At 40.6% G+C, this 16748-nt stretch overlaps 2 protein-coding genes across 3 annotated transcripts in view; both read right to left on the bottom strand.

Annotated features, from left to right (window-relative positions):
• The window catches only part of LOC138967274 (G-protein coupled receptor 157-like), a 68021-nt gene extending 64618 nt beyond the window's left edge, over positions 1 to 3403 (bottom strand). For both annotated transcript variants that reach the window (XM_070339807.1, XM_070339806.1), the window contains exon 1: positions 2714 to 3403. The gene's annotated coding sequence lies outside the window, so the exon portion shown is untranslated. The remainder of the gene's footprint in view (positions 1 to 2713) is intronic.
• Positions 890 to 15062, bottom strand: LOC138967282 (ATP-dependent DNA helicase PIF1-like). The gene is made up of 13 exons (XM_070339816.1): positions 14819 to 15062; positions 13702 to 13851; positions 13046 to 13216; positions 12331 to 12574; positions 11565 to 11654; positions 10406 to 10559; positions 9871 to 9982; positions 9069 to 9175; positions 8531 to 8670; positions 7971 to 8077; positions 7020 to 7107; positions 5182 to 5327; positions 890 to 4600 (listed from the first exon to the last, which is right to left on the bottom strand). Exons 1-13 carry the CDS (start codon positions 14969 to 14971, stop codon positions 4340 to 4342), a joined length of 1923 nt encoding a protein of 640 aa, XP_070195917.1. The 5' UTR covers positions 14972 to 15062; the 3' UTR covers positions 890 to 4339.
• Between the last annotated feature and the right edge of the window lie 1686 nt (positions 15063 to 16748).

The raw sequence follows: 16748 nt of genomic DNA on the forward strand, positions 1-16748 counted from the left end.
AGGAACCCAGAGGTCTGTTGGTAGAGCCTTGGCCCTGGAAAGGACAGGGTTCCCGACCCTCTATCTTTTTTTTTTTTTTCCCTCGTACCACAACCATCTAAGGTTCCCCATATTAAACTATGTGTATCTATGTTTATATCAATAGTAAATGTCTATGTGTTTATTGTTAGTAAATGTTCTACGTTACATGTATTATGAGTGTATCTTAGGTCTACATATTAATCTAGCTGGATGATCTCGGCATAGCACATCTTACTTCATTAAGCTACAAACTATTTGCTATTACTATTATTATTGCTATTATTATTATTATTATTATTATGAACCAACCACTTCCTTCGCTGCACCTGCCCACCTGCCGTGTTTTCCGCCGACGGGGCCGAAATCGCGTGTGGCCCGTGCACTTGTAAGTTATTCCTTACTCTTTAATTATTTACTATTATTATTATTATTGTTATTACTATTATTTTTATTATGAACAAATCATTTCCTTCGCTGCACTCGCCCACCTGCCGTGTTTCCGCCGGCGGGGCCGAGGTCGCGTGTGTCCCGTGCGCTAGGCTTATAGTTAATGCCACGTTACATTCATATACTCCATGTGTCACCTTAGGTGTATATATTAGATTAGACAGCCAGCCTCTGCCTACCATATCTGAGACGTCCGTCTCTTTTGGGAGGAGGAGGGTGGCCTTTGTAGCTGTGCGAGAGTATGCGAACGACTGTGTATGACAGTGTAAATAGCCTATCCTCTTTTTCTCACCCCCACCCCAGAGGGGGTTACAGAGACACATCTCTGGCCTCCTCACCTGACCCCCTTCCCATGCCTCTGTAGACAGAGGGTGCCATAAAGGCGTTGATGAATAAACCGACATAAAGTCGCAGCCCTGTACATATGTTTTTAACCGGCCAGTATAGGTCCTAGGGAGGACCGGGTTTGCTTTTCGCCAGTTGACTAGCCGCCGAATCCACAAGTACGTAGAGGGTGCCTCGGCTTCTCCACCACGACCCTCCTTGGTCTGACACTCACTCCTTTGCCATGATCAGTCGGATGCCACTTTCACAATTTTATTCTAAAGTACCAACAAATCAAATCAATTCCCTTCCGGAATAGCAACGTTCCACGTTTCTTGAATACAAAAGCATTTCTGCCTCGGAATGAAAGAATAAATCTCTACAATCGTGTATCCCCTGCAAGGAATTGATTTTAAATCCTGTTCTTCCAGCATTTCCATTGCGGAAAGTAAAAGTTTTTTTTTTTTTTTGTTGCTCATCTTCACCCAGGCACACATCGTAGAGCTTCGGCTCTGATATCTTTGACCCAAATTGCTCTAAGCAGAGAGGTCGTTAAACTGTATTTTCGTCGCATAAGGGTCATTCAGTCATTCAGTCATTCATTTCGCGTCTCGCCACTGACTGAGGAGATGTAGTCAACTTTGTATTGTATGTTGTGGCTTGTAGCCACCGGCCTCGGTCGGGTTGGCGAAGAGGAGGAGGGAAGATAGAGAGACAGAGGAATAAAGTTTGTCATGCCAGTAACCTGCTGATGTTGTCACATGTGTCATCTGTTGTGTCCGAGAGAGTGAGTCCAGAAAGAGTCCGTAACACAAGAGAAGAGAACAAAAAGAACGGAACATTCTTTTTCGAACCTCTACACAAAAACTAAATTTCTTGTCTTTCTGGAAGGCGCCCTTGTTCAAGACGTGAGAATGACAAAACAAATGATCTTGTCATCATTTTGGAAAATAACTCTGTCGGGTTTGTATGCGTTCTCAAGGGGCGAGTATCCTTGCATTTGCGCAGACAAACTTGTGCCATGTGCTTCCTGAACACGTGGTCGAGACACGCCTTCTCGCTAGTGACTGGCCCTATAATGTCACGTGGGAATTAATTGTAACCGACAATCACCTTTGGAGGCGAAGTCCAACCAAACAGGATTGAGAATTTTAGAGCCAATTTCTTAGCCCTATAAAAACTGTTATGGTTACACTAAGGAAACCAAGAACATACAGGGAGACAGCAGCCGCCAGACCCCACCACAAACAGAACTCTACATACAATCGGCCACAGGTGTCTAGCCGGCGAGCTATAAATAGCTCGTGCTCAAAGGCCAACAACCCTGCAGAGCCTGTTGTGAAGGGTGACAGTAGTCTGCCTGTCACATAATGTCACGTGGGGAAACTTTCCTACGTGACATTACAGGCCAGTCACTAGCGGGTCACAACCTATACAAACCCGACAGAATTATTCCCGGAATTCATCTATTAGTTGTTAACACCAGTCACACAATTCAACATATACTTCCTATCAACATGCACATATGAAAACAGTGTATGTCAGTGTAAATGGTGATTCAAAATAAGTTAGAACATTAAATATACGGATGTTACTAAAAAATAAATGGACAAAATACTGTCCCTCAGTTTTGCAGTCCAATAATACTTTTTTATCGCATTTTTACTGATCACATGACAAAAACACATGTTGTCATTGGTCAACTAGGAACTATATATCAATTGATATCGCAGAGGAAGTTCCTAGTGAATTTGATATCGTGCAGGAAGTAGTTTTCCAATTGTAATTTTGAAGAAAAAAATCTCACTTGAAGGAAACACAAGTCTCCCATTTTTTTAAAGCGCAAATTTATAAAAAGGAAAGTAATTGCATCAGCAAGTTTAAGCTGTGTAATGAATAAATACACACTTTTTCCACCCACCTTTAACAGAGAAGTAGTAGAGTGGTATGTTTTAATCTTTGGAGCAAGAAGCGAGTTCTCTTGCAGGGTATCAGCGCTCATCACTCACGTAAAGGCTGGAAATGAGCAGCTGATTTAAACGTTTTGCTCCAGCATAGATCACTGTCCCATCCCTCTTTGTCGTAGCCATGCAAAATCCACACAAAAACCTGAACAGCTTCAAAACAGTCACGAAGGCTATCGGAAGACGCCATCTTTGAAAGTTGTCTTGGAATATTGTGTCGTCTGTAGTTGGCGATTCGACAAAATTATCAACACTGCAGTCCGTCGATAACGACTAAGAACTGGAAGCTGTCTTCTACACAGAAAATGAGCCAGAGGACTTCACTGATACAGTCCGGGGCACTTCAGTTCCTGCCATCGTTTAGAATTGCCAAATTAAAGCCTTTGAAGTCTAAAAGACTGCAAGTAACCGCAAAGGCTGTTCCGTGTTCCTCCACTAAACCTTTTTTGTGCGATCTGTTTACACAATATTTTTCTTTTCTTTGTTGTTTTTAGATGCCTTATTTAGGTCTTAGAAAACGAAAGAGTATTTGAATAATGAAAGTTATAGCAGCAAAGTTACGAAAGCAGGAACAGACAATCCAACATTTCCAACATGGCAGTAGCCTCCCTTGCGCTTGACCGATATCTTAGACTGGGGTCAATGGGTTTTTCTTACAAAATGGAATGCGATAAAATTGTTATCGTTAGATTTGACTGCGATATCCAGATTTATCAGTGCCAATGTCTCGAAAGCCTGAATCATATTAGATCTCGGCTCACGCCTCGATCTGATATTATTTCAGCTTTCTCGACATTGGCACTGATAAATCGCAGTCAAATCTAACGATAACTAATAATATAATGTATCAGTCATTTTCAGTCATGTTTATATGTCGGTTGATGTCATAACCACCAACTGATGTGGCACACATTGGCCCATGCACTATTGCTCCATATTCCTTCACTGGATAGAAAAGGTAGGCATTCATTCATAACCGCTCTTCTTGAGAAGTGGCTTTACTCATCAACACATTTTGACATTACATGTACATGTACAGTGGAACCCCCTTTTAAGACCCCCCTCCACCCAGTTTAATACTACCTCCTTTCTCAGCTGTTCAGTTCATAGCCTCTGGAAATTTACCTCCCTTAGTAGTAAAATTGATATTAAAAGTCCTACGTTTTTTTGCCATTAAGGACTTGAGTGTTTGTCCGCTTTCTTAAAAAAAAAAAAAAAAAAAAAAATTACCTCCATTTGAAGACTCCCTCCCTTTTAAGACCAGATTTTCTTACATTTTTGAAGGTCGTTGAACAGGGGTTCCCATTGTACTATGGCAAATACATAAGTCCCTCTTATGCACTAGCAAGTACAAAAGAATCCCACTCAAACTCAAGCAACATGTACACACTAAAACAGCAGCCATCACCATGCTTTCATGGGTCTAACAACACCACTGGAACTACCAGGTCTCTGTTCAACTGGTTGCGGGAGCGCAGACATTCTCTGAATGAGGTCCAGTTTCTGGTAGAATCGCAGGACGTCGCACTGAAGCCCACTCAAACATAAACAACATGTATACCGGTACACTAAATCAGCAGCCATCACCAGACTTTCATGGGTTTAACACCCCCACTAGAACTACCAGGTCTCTGTTCAACTGGTTGCGGCATGGCACCCATTCTCTGAATGAGGTCCAGTTTCTGGTAGAATCGCAGGACATCGCTGTTGGCACGGATACAGTTTGGAGAGAAGCCAAGCACTCGCAGACCCTCCAAACTCTTGGCTCGAGACAGCGCCACGTAAGACTGACCGCACTCAAACACTTTGGTCAGAGAGATTTCCACACAGTCCAGCGTCATACCCTGTGAAGGGGACAAAACGGTCAGTGTAATGAACATTGTCATGAAAGAGAGATCATGCTAAATGGTCATAGCTGGTAAGGCTTTGAATCAATGAGTGATTGCAAATACTGAACGTTAAGTAATGCATTGCACAGGTAGGTAACCATGTTGAAAACAATACAGATGAATATCCAAGACCTGTCATCTTATATATGCTTATGATAAAAGAACAAATGCCAACACTATTTTCAAGTGACGTATTCTTGACAAATTTATCCCGGTGTTTCCATTTTTCTCGGTCTTATTCTTTCCTGTCCAAGCTGTTATCTCTCACACAAAACACAATCAGCTGTGTGCAGTGAGAAATATTGACGTATTTCTAAAAACATGGACATTCAGTGGTATTCGTTAATTCTACGTAAGCAGTATAGTATGGATCTGCAAAAGGTCATTTGTTACTGCCCTGACATAACTCTGCAGAAGCAAATGTACAGCGCCAAAACCAGCCAGAAACTATGCCTGACACACATACGTACACATACACATATATGCACACACACACACACATATACACACACACACATACACACACACACACACACCTGACTCTTGTGTATAGAAATGGCCCAGGCCAGTTTGAGGGGCACTTGTTTCCGTGCCAACATCGCACCACCGGAGATCTTGAACACCCAGCGCACTGGCTTGATCACCTCTATGACACCGCACACAAACCTCACCACTGGAAAGCCTGCATAGAACACATGCTGTTTAAAAAACATCCCAGCGTACCAAATAAACAAGTCGCGTAAGGCGAAAATACAACATTTAGTCAAGTAGCTGTCGAACTCACAGAATGAAACTGAACGCAACGCAACGCAGCAAGACCGTATACTCGTAGCATCGTCACTCCACCGCCCGTGGCAAAGGCAGTGCCAGTGGAATTGACAAGAAGAGCGGGGTATTCGTTGCGCTGAGAAGGATAGCACGCTTTTCTGTACATCTCTTCGTTTTAACTTTCTGAGCGTGTTTTTAATCCAAACATATCATATCTATATGTTTTTGGAATCAGGAACCGACAAGGAATAAGATGAAAGTGTTTTTAAATTGATTTGGAAAAAAAAATTTTGATAATAATTTTTATATATTTAATTTTCAGAGCTTGTTTTTAATCCAAATATAACATATGTATATGTTTTTGGAATCAGAAAATGATGGGGAATAAGATGAACGTAAATTTGGATCGTTTTATAAAAAATTTTTTTTTTTTACAATTTTCAGATTTTTAATGACCAAAGTCATTAATTAATTTTTAAGCCACTAAGCTGAAATGCAATACCGAAGTCCGGGCTTTGTCGAAGATTACTTGACCAAAATTTCAACCAATTTGATTGAAAAATGAGAGCGTGACAGTGCCGCCTCAACTTTCACGAAAAGCCGGATATGATGTCATAAAAGACATTTAGGCCAAAAAAAAAAATAGGTCTGTTTACGGTAACCCGACCGACCCTAGTTTTTTCGCGCGACCCTAGACTTTTTTTTGGCATTTGGGAAAAAAAAATAAAAAAATCTTGGTTTTTTGGCAAAATAACGTAAAAATATGGTTTTTTGGAAAAAAAAAAAAAAAAAAAAAAAAATTTCCCGACCTACCGACCCTATTTTTTTGGCCTATGTTACCGTAAACAGACCTATTTTTTTTTTTGGCCTTATCAGAAAAATGAAAAAAACGTCTGGGGATTTCATACCCAGGAACTCTCATGTCAAATTTCATAAAGATCGGTCCAGTAGTTTAGTCTGAATCGCTCTACACACACACACAGACAGACAGACACACACACACACACACGCACATACACCACGACCCTCGTCTCGATTCCCCCCTCTACGTTAAAACATTTAGTCAAAACTTGAATAAATGTAAAAACAACTAAGCAAACAAGCAAAAAAACAGACACTAACAGTACAAGCATCATGCAAAAAGACATTCAATTCCATCCCCTGTCCCCTCAAAAATCTAGCAGCTAACAAACGTTGTATTTTAACCAAATCATGACATCTTACACAGACCGAGACAGCCATTTTTTAAGAGACTGAGCTGCCCGTTTGAGGTGAACTATGACTGTTGACATCTGTTTTAAATGTCATAGTTTGGTCAACAATACAAATAACATTTAATAATATGTATTGTTCGATTTCAGTTACTATTCCTGTATTTCTTTTCGATTGACCACATACATCATGCTTTTTTTTGTAGTCTCAGCCAGCTGTCTAAATATGAGTTTTTCACCTCTGACGTCACATGGCTCAAAGAAGAGAAATCCAGTGTTCAGTCGATACACATGCATAGAGAATTATTCAAGCTGTAAACGGTGATTGAATTTAATTTTAAAATCAAATCAAATCAAATTCTAAATTGTTAAATTGACAGCAAGTATCCCCTCACCTTCATTGGTAGAATCAAACCCAGTGATGATGCCTCTAGCTCCGTTCACCAGACCTCGGCCAACATCCAAGTTTTTACACAGCAGCACCTGGGAGAATGTAGCCATATTTGTGCAACAGTGATGACTTCATTCATGTTTCGTTTCAGCTGTTCCCACAAGCCTACTAATCATCACAATTTGAGCAATTGTGTAATAATTCCTCATAAAAATCAGTGTATACAACAAAAAATTCATTATGTCATTAATTTATTCAAAAGAATGCTCAATTTGTGAGCAAAAGTTTCTCAGACTCATACATACCACACAATATTGCCCAGGCATAAACCTCTTTGGCTTTCGCCACTGCTTTGATAACATATTGCCCAGGCATAAACCTCTTTGGCTTTCGTCACTGCTTTGATTACATATCAATCTACTGTGTAAGTGAATGCACAAACTAGGCGTGTATAGTACAGTTTCTTGTTTCATTTGTTTTGGGTAAGAGAACAACAACGTTGAACAGACCAAGTTCAGAAATAACTCTACTGGGTTTGTATGGATTGTGAAAAGGTTGTTTCTCTTAGCAATATTAGGGCAAGTTTTCCCATGTGACAATATCGGCAAATCACAAGCAAGTAGCGTGTCTCCTCTCATAAGAAAACTTGCCTCAAAGTTTCCAAGAGAAACAACTCTTTCTCAACCCATACAAACCCGACAGAGTAATTTCTGGAATTCGTCTACAGTGGAACCCCCCTTTAAAGACCTCCGAAAATCGGAGAAAATCAGGTCGTAAAAAGGAGGGAGTCCTAAAAGGGGGGTAAATCTAAAGAGCTTATGAACAGAAAAGCTCAAAAATGAAAATACTGGGTCTTAAAAGAGAGGGAGTCTTCATTTGGGGGGTCTTTAAGTGGGGGTTCCACTCTACTGATAATCCAACAATCTTGAGAGAACCTGACTTCACCTGCACTTACCTGAGCTCCAAGTTTGAGGTTCAGTTTGCCACTGGCAGGACACAGTTTGTCAAGGTTGTCTGCATACACAGAGTCCGAGTCAGTACCAATGAAGGTCTTCATTTCACCTGTGAAAGACATGAACAGTTAATACCAACTACACACAAATGCCATTCTTTCAATTGCTTTCCTCTACTCAGAATGTTTTCACTTATGTAACGAATCTCTCCCCTAAACTGTTATTACTGCATAAATGGCGGAAAAAAATGGCCATACGCGTAAAAGTCCATTCGTGAAAAAACACAAGTGTACATGAGAGTTGCAACCAAAAAATGCAGAAGAAGATGAAGAAGAAATAAATGTTGTTTTTGACAATCATGACTTTGCGGCAAGAGAAAATTAAGGATGGCCGTGAGAGGTATATATTCAAACTCTTGAAAAGGAATGCAATTGCAATACAGCCAGTTACTAAAGCCATTTTCATTGCAACTTATTTTCAGACATAAAAGAAATATTCCTGCTCCATATTATTCCAACATAATGGAGTGCTGTTACAACAGAAATACAAAAGTGGAGCATACCTTCCAAAGCGCTGAGTTTACTGGAGTTAATAACCGAGACGTCCTCCTTGTGCGTACAGAGCTTGGTGGCCAGGACTCCTTCACGCTCAATGTTGTTGTCCACAGTGTTGACTAGGGTGTCAATCACCATCTGGGGACAACTGCATTTGGACAAAATGTCATAAAAAGTAAGACGGTTATGTTTAGTAAAGATGTTCTGTAAAGCTCCAAATGAACTTGAATCACACCCTAGATCATGGTTCTCATAAAGATTAAAATAGTGTCTTTTTCAGTTTTTGGAAACTGGAATTGACCAATTTTATGCAAGTGAAAAAGGTTTGTCATCAGAATAAGTGAGAAAAAAAAAGAAAGTGGACAAAGACACCAAGCAGTTATGCTACAAATAATGATGTGATTTTTCACATAGAGAGAAAGAGAGAGAAAGAATTTGACAATTTGATCTGAATCCTAATTGTGCATCATCAACATGCTTTGTCTTTGATGACTGTTGCTCAAGCTGCTAGTAATTTTGTGCATTTGTAAAGTGATTGTTGCTTACCTTCCCAGGCGGATGGCTTGGAGCACTCTGATGAAATGGGTGTCAGACTGTCGCCTCACTTCCTTCAGCTCCATAGTCATCTGTATACACCTGTGCCACGCTGACGTCTGAGGAAACAAGAAAACAACCCCCCGAAAAGTCAAAAACAAAACATGTGACATTATTTAAATACAACTAATGCATACAGATATACAAATACAGAACCAGACAGCAAGGGATTTTCATGCAGCATTTTAAAGTAATGCGATGTGGTGCCAAAAGAAACATTTTCATGTGTATGTGCAATTAAAATGGGCATTAAAGTTGTCTTATCTTAAAAACAAAACTGCTGTCATTTTGGCTCCAAGAGGCAACATACACAGAGAATCTTACACATGGTTGCATACTGAAATTACAGTTCAGTTTCAATCAGGGACCAACTTTTAAAATGCACAAAAGAAATTGCTTTATTTATTTTTGTCAGTCAGCAAATACAGAATATATATAACATATTAGGTAATCAACCTCTAAAAATCAAAAGAAAGTAAGGACCAAAGAATGATTCAATAAATTAATCATACTAAATTTGGAAATTAGAACTCCTCCGAAATTGGTGTGTGGTTGCCTAAACGGTCATACAACGTTAAACCTCACTTGTGTAGAACCCTCCCCCCCCAACGACCCCCAAGACAGTGTACGTGGGAGTTTCAGCCCATGAACGCAGAAGAAGAACAACATTAATCTTGACGTTGCATCTTGAGCTCATTTTTCTCCACAGAAATGTTGTATTTAGACACAGATTGTGGATAACGGTAACACTGACCTGGAAGCAGAAGCGAGCAGTTCTATCCCTGGACACGGGAGGAAGCTGCAGAAAATCTCCGCACACAATCAGCTGAATGCCGCCAAATGGCTGATCAGACTTCCGTATCACGCTGCAAACATTATTGTAAGCATAAACAAATTAACCATTCACATTTTTGGCAAGTTTTATTCTGATACTTAGTAAGTCTCTGGTTTTGAGGAAGCATAGATAACAAATCATATTCAAGATGGGCCAAGGTAATTATAAACAGATTAAGAATATAAGAAATCTGACTACAATAAAAAGGTTAAATCTGTTTAAATATCCAGTCATTCATATGCAAATAATGGCACATTTTTTGTATAGAACTGAGGAAAAAAAAGTAGTTCTTATCTCAGTAATCTTTGTCTTCATGAGAGATTTTGATTAACCTATTGAAACTACAACTGTACAAGAAAAGCAACTGTTCACCCCATCCCCTCCCTTTTTAATAAGATTCAGTATTGTTTTCGAACTGCTACGATCAAATAGGATTAGAAATACAAAAACCCACCCAGCTACAGCCTCCAACTTTTTGAAGAAGTCCCCATCCACCATGGAAATCTCGTCGATAATGAGATGACGACATCTGCGCCACTGCTGTGCCACCTGGGGACGGCTTGCCAACTCAACACACTGAGGGAGCTCACTCTTTCCAGACCCAATACCTTTTCACAAAAAAGAAAAATGTTGAACAAAGTTCGAGTGATCTTATTTTTATGCTGCAACATTTGCATAGAAGTTTTACTTTCTTTTCACTGTCTAGATCAACTGCATGTGAAAACCACAACAACAAAAAAACAGCAGCCAGTTTTGGTAAATTCTTCATCAAATTTTTGTTAGACAGTTGCTGACTTGTTCAGGATGGTAATTCTTTCTTTCTTTATTTGGTGTTTAACGTCGTTTTCAACCATTCAAGGTTATATCGCGACGGGGAAAGGGGGGAGATGGGATAGAGCCACTTGTCAATTGTTTCTTGTTCACAAAAGCACTAATCAAAAATTTGCTCCAGGGGCTTGCAACGTAGTACAATATAATTATTACCTTACTGGGAGAATGCAAGTTTCCAGTACAAAGGACTTAACATTTCTTACATACTGCTTGACTAAAATCTTTACAAAAATTGACTATATTCTATACAAGAAACACTAAACAAGGGTAAAAGGAGAAACAGAATCCGTTAGTCGCCTCTTACGACATGCTGGGGAGCATCGGGTAAATTCTTTCCACTAACCCGCGGGGGGTTTCAGGATGGTAATGACAAGTAAGGAATGTGGTCTGAATACTTACTTCACCTATGCCAGCTAAGACCTAGGTTAAAATGATTTCTGCGACATGCAAACTGCAATGATCAAATCTAAGAAACAAAGGGGTGCAAACGTTCTGATGTCTAAATATAGACATGACTGAGCATCAAGAGTTAGTGAGAGTTATGCAGAACCAGTCTCCTGGCACCTGAGAGAATAACAAGCATTGAAATGAACAAGCAACGTTAATCACCTGCATTTATCGCGGTAACAAAACTCCTGAAAAATTGTACCGCGCTCTACACATTGACCAAAAATGGCTGTCAGTTGTTTATGTTTGTGTATACAGAAAGTCTGCAACCCGCAACCAGGCATATGCAGGTGTTAAACCAGTCAATGAGAGACAGAGTTGAAACTGTGACCAACCAGCAAAGGAATGGAGAGTGGTCCCCCCTATGTGACAGGCGGCGACACCTGTACTGGCCGTGGCAAAGGTGTGCTGTGGGGGAAGAGCACCTACAAAACAGAGAAAGTGAGACAACTCTTGTAAAGCATATGTCCAGTAAGCATATAAACCACTTCTCAATTCTACCAACCTCTGTAGCATTATTAAAACAAGAAAACTGAAGGCAATCTTAACATTCAAGCATGTATCTGGAACAAAAAGAAAGGTATGATGATTTTTAAAGTTTCATTTATTTTGCTAAGTACAGCAACAATGCACACACAGTTTATTTTACAGATTCTTTTATGACTTATGCAGTGATACATGTGTTCTTGGCCAACATGACTTCTGAATAGACACCCCCCCCCCCCCCCCCTTTGACACAGGTTGTCTAGCCCAGTTTGTTTGTTTGTTTGTTTGCTTAACGCCCAGCCGACCATGAAGGGCCATATCAGATCTAGCCCAGTAACTGAGCTGATGTTTCTGCAGCGTATAAAAAAAAAGTCTATAGAAAACAACACCAAGGTCTCCAACAACACTTACACAGATATCATTATCGGGAATAGAGTCATGGCAGCGCTGTAAAGAATGACGCTCACTCACAAATACAACATTCTTATTTAACCAGCAAAAACAGGCTCACCCTTCACATAGCATTATACCTCTACTTGTCCCAAAATAAGGCAATTTTTATTCCTTAGAGCCATAGAGGACATAACATTCAAATTGCCAGTCCGTCACACTCACCAATGATGCGTTTCAGCAAGAAGGACTTTCCGGTGCCAGCACTGCCGGTGAAGAAAACACTCTTGCCGCTCATCACCGCCTGTAGGACGGCATTCTGCTCTTTGTTCAGCGTCACAGGGCGAGCCACGATTTTAGACGGGCTGATGCCCTGGAAAGACTTCTGACGCTTGATTCCTCCATCAGTGGCTGTGCTGGTGCCGCTCCTTGCTTGGTTTTCTTGGCTGTCTCCCGAGGCACGTTTTCTCTTGACACCACCTTCAGAAATAAAACCAGGTACAGACTAACGATAAAATGTAAGCGATAAGCGTTAACACTCAAGTAGTAGTGTCCATCTTTACTTGTATCAATATACAGGTCTTTAATGTGATTCACTGATTATGAAAGTCTAGAGATGAGCAGACACCTCCCATGGAAAGAAACGTTTCGTTGTCCACTCCTGCATTAACTTAACCCATTTACCCCCATGGCATGGAAAGTAACTCTGTCATTTTTCACTGAAGTTCTTTGTAAAATTGAACTACATAACAACCAGCCAAGGGACCAACCAAAAGTGGTTATTATAGACGGGTGGTCGATATGGGAAGGTGAAATATATTGAAACATTTTTGTTGAGAATCCTTTGGGGTGGCCATTGTGGACAGGTGGTCGTTTTTGACAGGTGGTTGTTCTTGACAGGTGGTTGTTTTTGACAGGTGGTTGGTACAACAGGTTCAACTGTACCTGCAGCAGAAGCAGTAGTCCCAGCATTTTTTCCTGGGGCTTTGTTCACCGCCTGCAGATCCTTCAGAGTTAGGGGTGAGATTTCTGTGAATCCGCGTGGAGCTTCAGAAAGCAGTCGAGTTCGCTGATGGACAAAACCTTTCTGACGCAGAACTTCTAGCTTAGTCTGGAAGGAAAAAATATTAAACCCATGTATTTAAAAAAACAAAAACAATGTTAATTTAAAAAGCAAAATAAATGGATGAGGAAGTAGGATGAAGGGGTTTGGATGGGATTGCAGTGAGCGTTTTGGGAGGAGTGGGCAGGGAGAGGTTGAGAGAAAGAATGAAGTAAGAATGGCTTAGATTGTAAACCCTGACTCACTGAGCAACATCCAACTGACAAGGACATGATGAACACTTTTTCTAACACAGTAACACAATCACTATCAGTAACAACAATCAGAAAAATGAATGGAACATTAGTAAAAAAAAATGTATTCTCTCAGCTTCTTGATTTCAGAAATTGAATGTAAGCATTGTTGTCTGATTTTTACTAACACTGTAAGTGTAACGGTAAGTACACAAATTTAGAGCACTTACTTCCCTTTGTTTTTCAGATTCACTTGCGGTAATATCACAGTGTTCATGTTATTTCATTACTGTTTCTGACCTGAAGCGTTCTGATGAAGACGGCGAGCTGGTCCGGGGGGCAGTTGGACAGCATGAGCTGCAGGCGCTGGTCGGGTAGTTTGACCGTGGCCTTGCCGCTCGTCATGAACTTCTTGTGCACAAAGATCTCACGTACCTTCAGCTTGGTCACCTGAAAGGTAAACAGTAACAATGACTAAACATTAATAGTAAAAGTAAAAAACTAACAGCCAATGTAGGCAGGAAAAACAAAAACAATTGCAGTACAGTGGAAACTCCATTTCCAAGACCTAGCACAGTCGTACCTTTCAGAACGACCCCTCTATTTTACCCTTCCCTCAACATTACGACCCGTTTTTCTCTGACGGATTATTTCTTCTTCCATTTCTTAGTATTTTCTACCTCTATATTACGCTTAGGGCAAAACCTACCATAACATACACCGTTTTTCTCTTCAAGTCATTTGACCACAACATTCATGAAACAGAACTGTTTGTGTTAAAATTTGGTGTGCATCTGCTTCAATGTACGTTGAATGATAGTATATGGTCCCCAAAAATATTGCTCTTAGATTGACTTAATAAACTTAATGAATAGTTTTGAAAATATCTTGTCATCCGTGAACTAACATGTTTTGATCCATCGCTTTGCTTATTTTTTATTTGATAATTTTTACTAAGTCAATCTAAACGCAAATTTTGTTTTTGATCATATACTATTACTCTACATACATTATAATGAAGCAAAAGCAAACCGAATTTTAACACAAACAGTTCTGTTTCATGAATGTTGTACTTGTAGTCAAATGACTTGAATTTGTTGAAGAGAAAAACATATTGTATGTTGATTTCACTTTTCAGGAGCTCCTGCCCTTAAGCAGAGGTACCACTGTACCTCCCAAACAAGAAAAAAACACCCAAGAAAATCAGTTCTTAAAAAAAAAGTTTTAAAATAGAGGTACATTAATGATTAACAGAGGATATATAAATGAGAATTACCCCCCCCCCCCCCCCCCTACCCCCAGGAGCCATTTGAGGTCAGGACTGCTTCTCTATGAGATAAATGAGCAAACTTTTGTTATCTAACATTTGTCAAAATGCGTTATCTCCTAGAAAAATTACAACAGAACAATATTAAACCTTTTTAGGATGCTCAATTTGCAGCTGGATTTCACCAAACTCATCGCGCCCTAGAATGAGCGTCACATTTTTATGCAGCGTTTGTTTAATGACATTTCCTGTGGGTGAGACTTCCTGTAGCGACAGAGTACAGATGATGGTACTGTTCTGCATGATGAAGCTGTGCACTGCACTTCTGCTGCTCTACAGGATAGCTAGCGGTGCAGTGATTGTGTAGTACAGCGATAGCACAGAGACCCTCAGTATTTTCCTTCCATCTTCTCCTTTGTCTGCAATAGATCATTTTTGTTAGGCATGCTTCACTTTCAGTCACAGTTTCAACTCTTGAACTTGAAGTAGGCCTAATGATTATGATAATATGACTATTTTTGACATGCTTAAGTCACATTCTAAGCTAAGCTAAGATAAGAAAAGAAAACTTAAATGTCCATTTTCATTTAACACATATCGTTTCATTACTAAGGCGTGGTTTCTGTCGGTTTATACGTAAACACATTTACTATTTGTTTCCTCTTCAAACTGCAATCTTGACATAAAAATATTCATGTCCCTTTGTTCGGTGTAGCTTGATTCTCAGACGAACCATGTAGAGAAGGTAAACATAAAGTTAAAACAAACTTAGCCAGAATAAAAAGCATCCATGTTCTATTCAATCATGGCTAAAGGTTTGGTTGCTACCAGGATTACACAACTTTGTCATAACTAACTTATTTTCATTCAACTACCGTTTGGAGAGTCATGAAAACAAACCGCATGGGATTTTCAGGTTCAAAAGTCGGGCGTCTGCTTGCAATGGTTAATACACCAATCAACAGATTGTTTACAAGAAGAGCCAATCAAAGATTGCGTGTCAAGGATGTAGGGTTGGTTGAAAGTGACGGTCGGCAACGGTCGGCAACGGTCGGCGACGGTCGGCGACGGTCGGCAACGGTCGGCGACGGTCGGCAACGGTCGGCGACGGTCGGCAACGGTTGGCGACGGTCGGCAACGGTCGGCGACGGTCGGCAACTACAAACTTAGGAGAGGGGGTCAAATGGGGAAAACAACACCGAGAAGAGAGAGGGAGAGAGAGAGAGGCTTAGGAGAAGGTGTCAGGTGAGGGAGAAGAAAGAGAGAGATTCAGGGGGTTTAGGAGAGGGGGTGAAATGGGGAAAACAACACCGAGAAGAGAGAGGGAGAGAGAGAGAGGCTTAGGAGAAGGTGTCAGGTGAGGGAGAAGAAAAAGAGAGATTCAGGGGGCTTAGGAGAGGGGGTCAAATGGGGAAAACAACAGAGAGAGAGAGAGAGGGAGAGAGAGAGAGAGCAGGGGCGGATCAGTTCATTTTATGGGGGGGGTTTCCAAAAGTATATTGTGAAGATATGGGTGTGAAGGCGCGAAGCGCCGAGCCGACGGCGCAAGGCGCCTAGCTTGCTAGGGGGGTCCGGGGGCATGCCCCCCCGGAAAATTTTGTAAAAAAGGATGCAAAATGGTGCAATCTGGTGCATTTTGAGGATGATCATTACCAGTTTCAGGCAGCAGATTTTGTCACTGATTAATACCCAAAAAAAACACCATTTAAAAAAAAATTTTTTGGCTGGGGGGGGGTTTCCGGAAACCCCTGAAACCCCCCCCTCGTCCGCCCCTGGAGAGTGTTTACAAACACATACTGTGGGATTCAATGTAACACGCAAAATCTTTATTCGCTAAACAAAATCTAAGTTCAACGTTTGTTAATTCATCAATCGTACAGATCTTAACAATAAGCTACCGGTATGGGAAAAAACATTCCTGTCATTTTAGGTCAACTAATCTTAATTATCTAAGGCTAAATAGGGCTTGGCCAGATGTAAGCCTAAGTATCTAGTTTAATTTTATGGTCATTCTGTGAAATGGGGCCGAGGATGATCGCCGGTGACTCGTTGCTTCTTCGACGAAGGAGTTATGTGTACC

The sequence above is a fragment of the Littorina saxatilis genome, linkage group LG5 (genome assembly GCF_037325665.1).
Source record: "Littorina saxatilis isolate snail1 linkage group LG5, US_GU_Lsax_2.0, whole genome shotgun sequence".
NCBI classification, from domain to species: Eukaryota; Metazoa; Mollusca; class Gastropoda; order Littorinimorpha; family Littorinidae; genus Littorina; species Littorina saxatilis.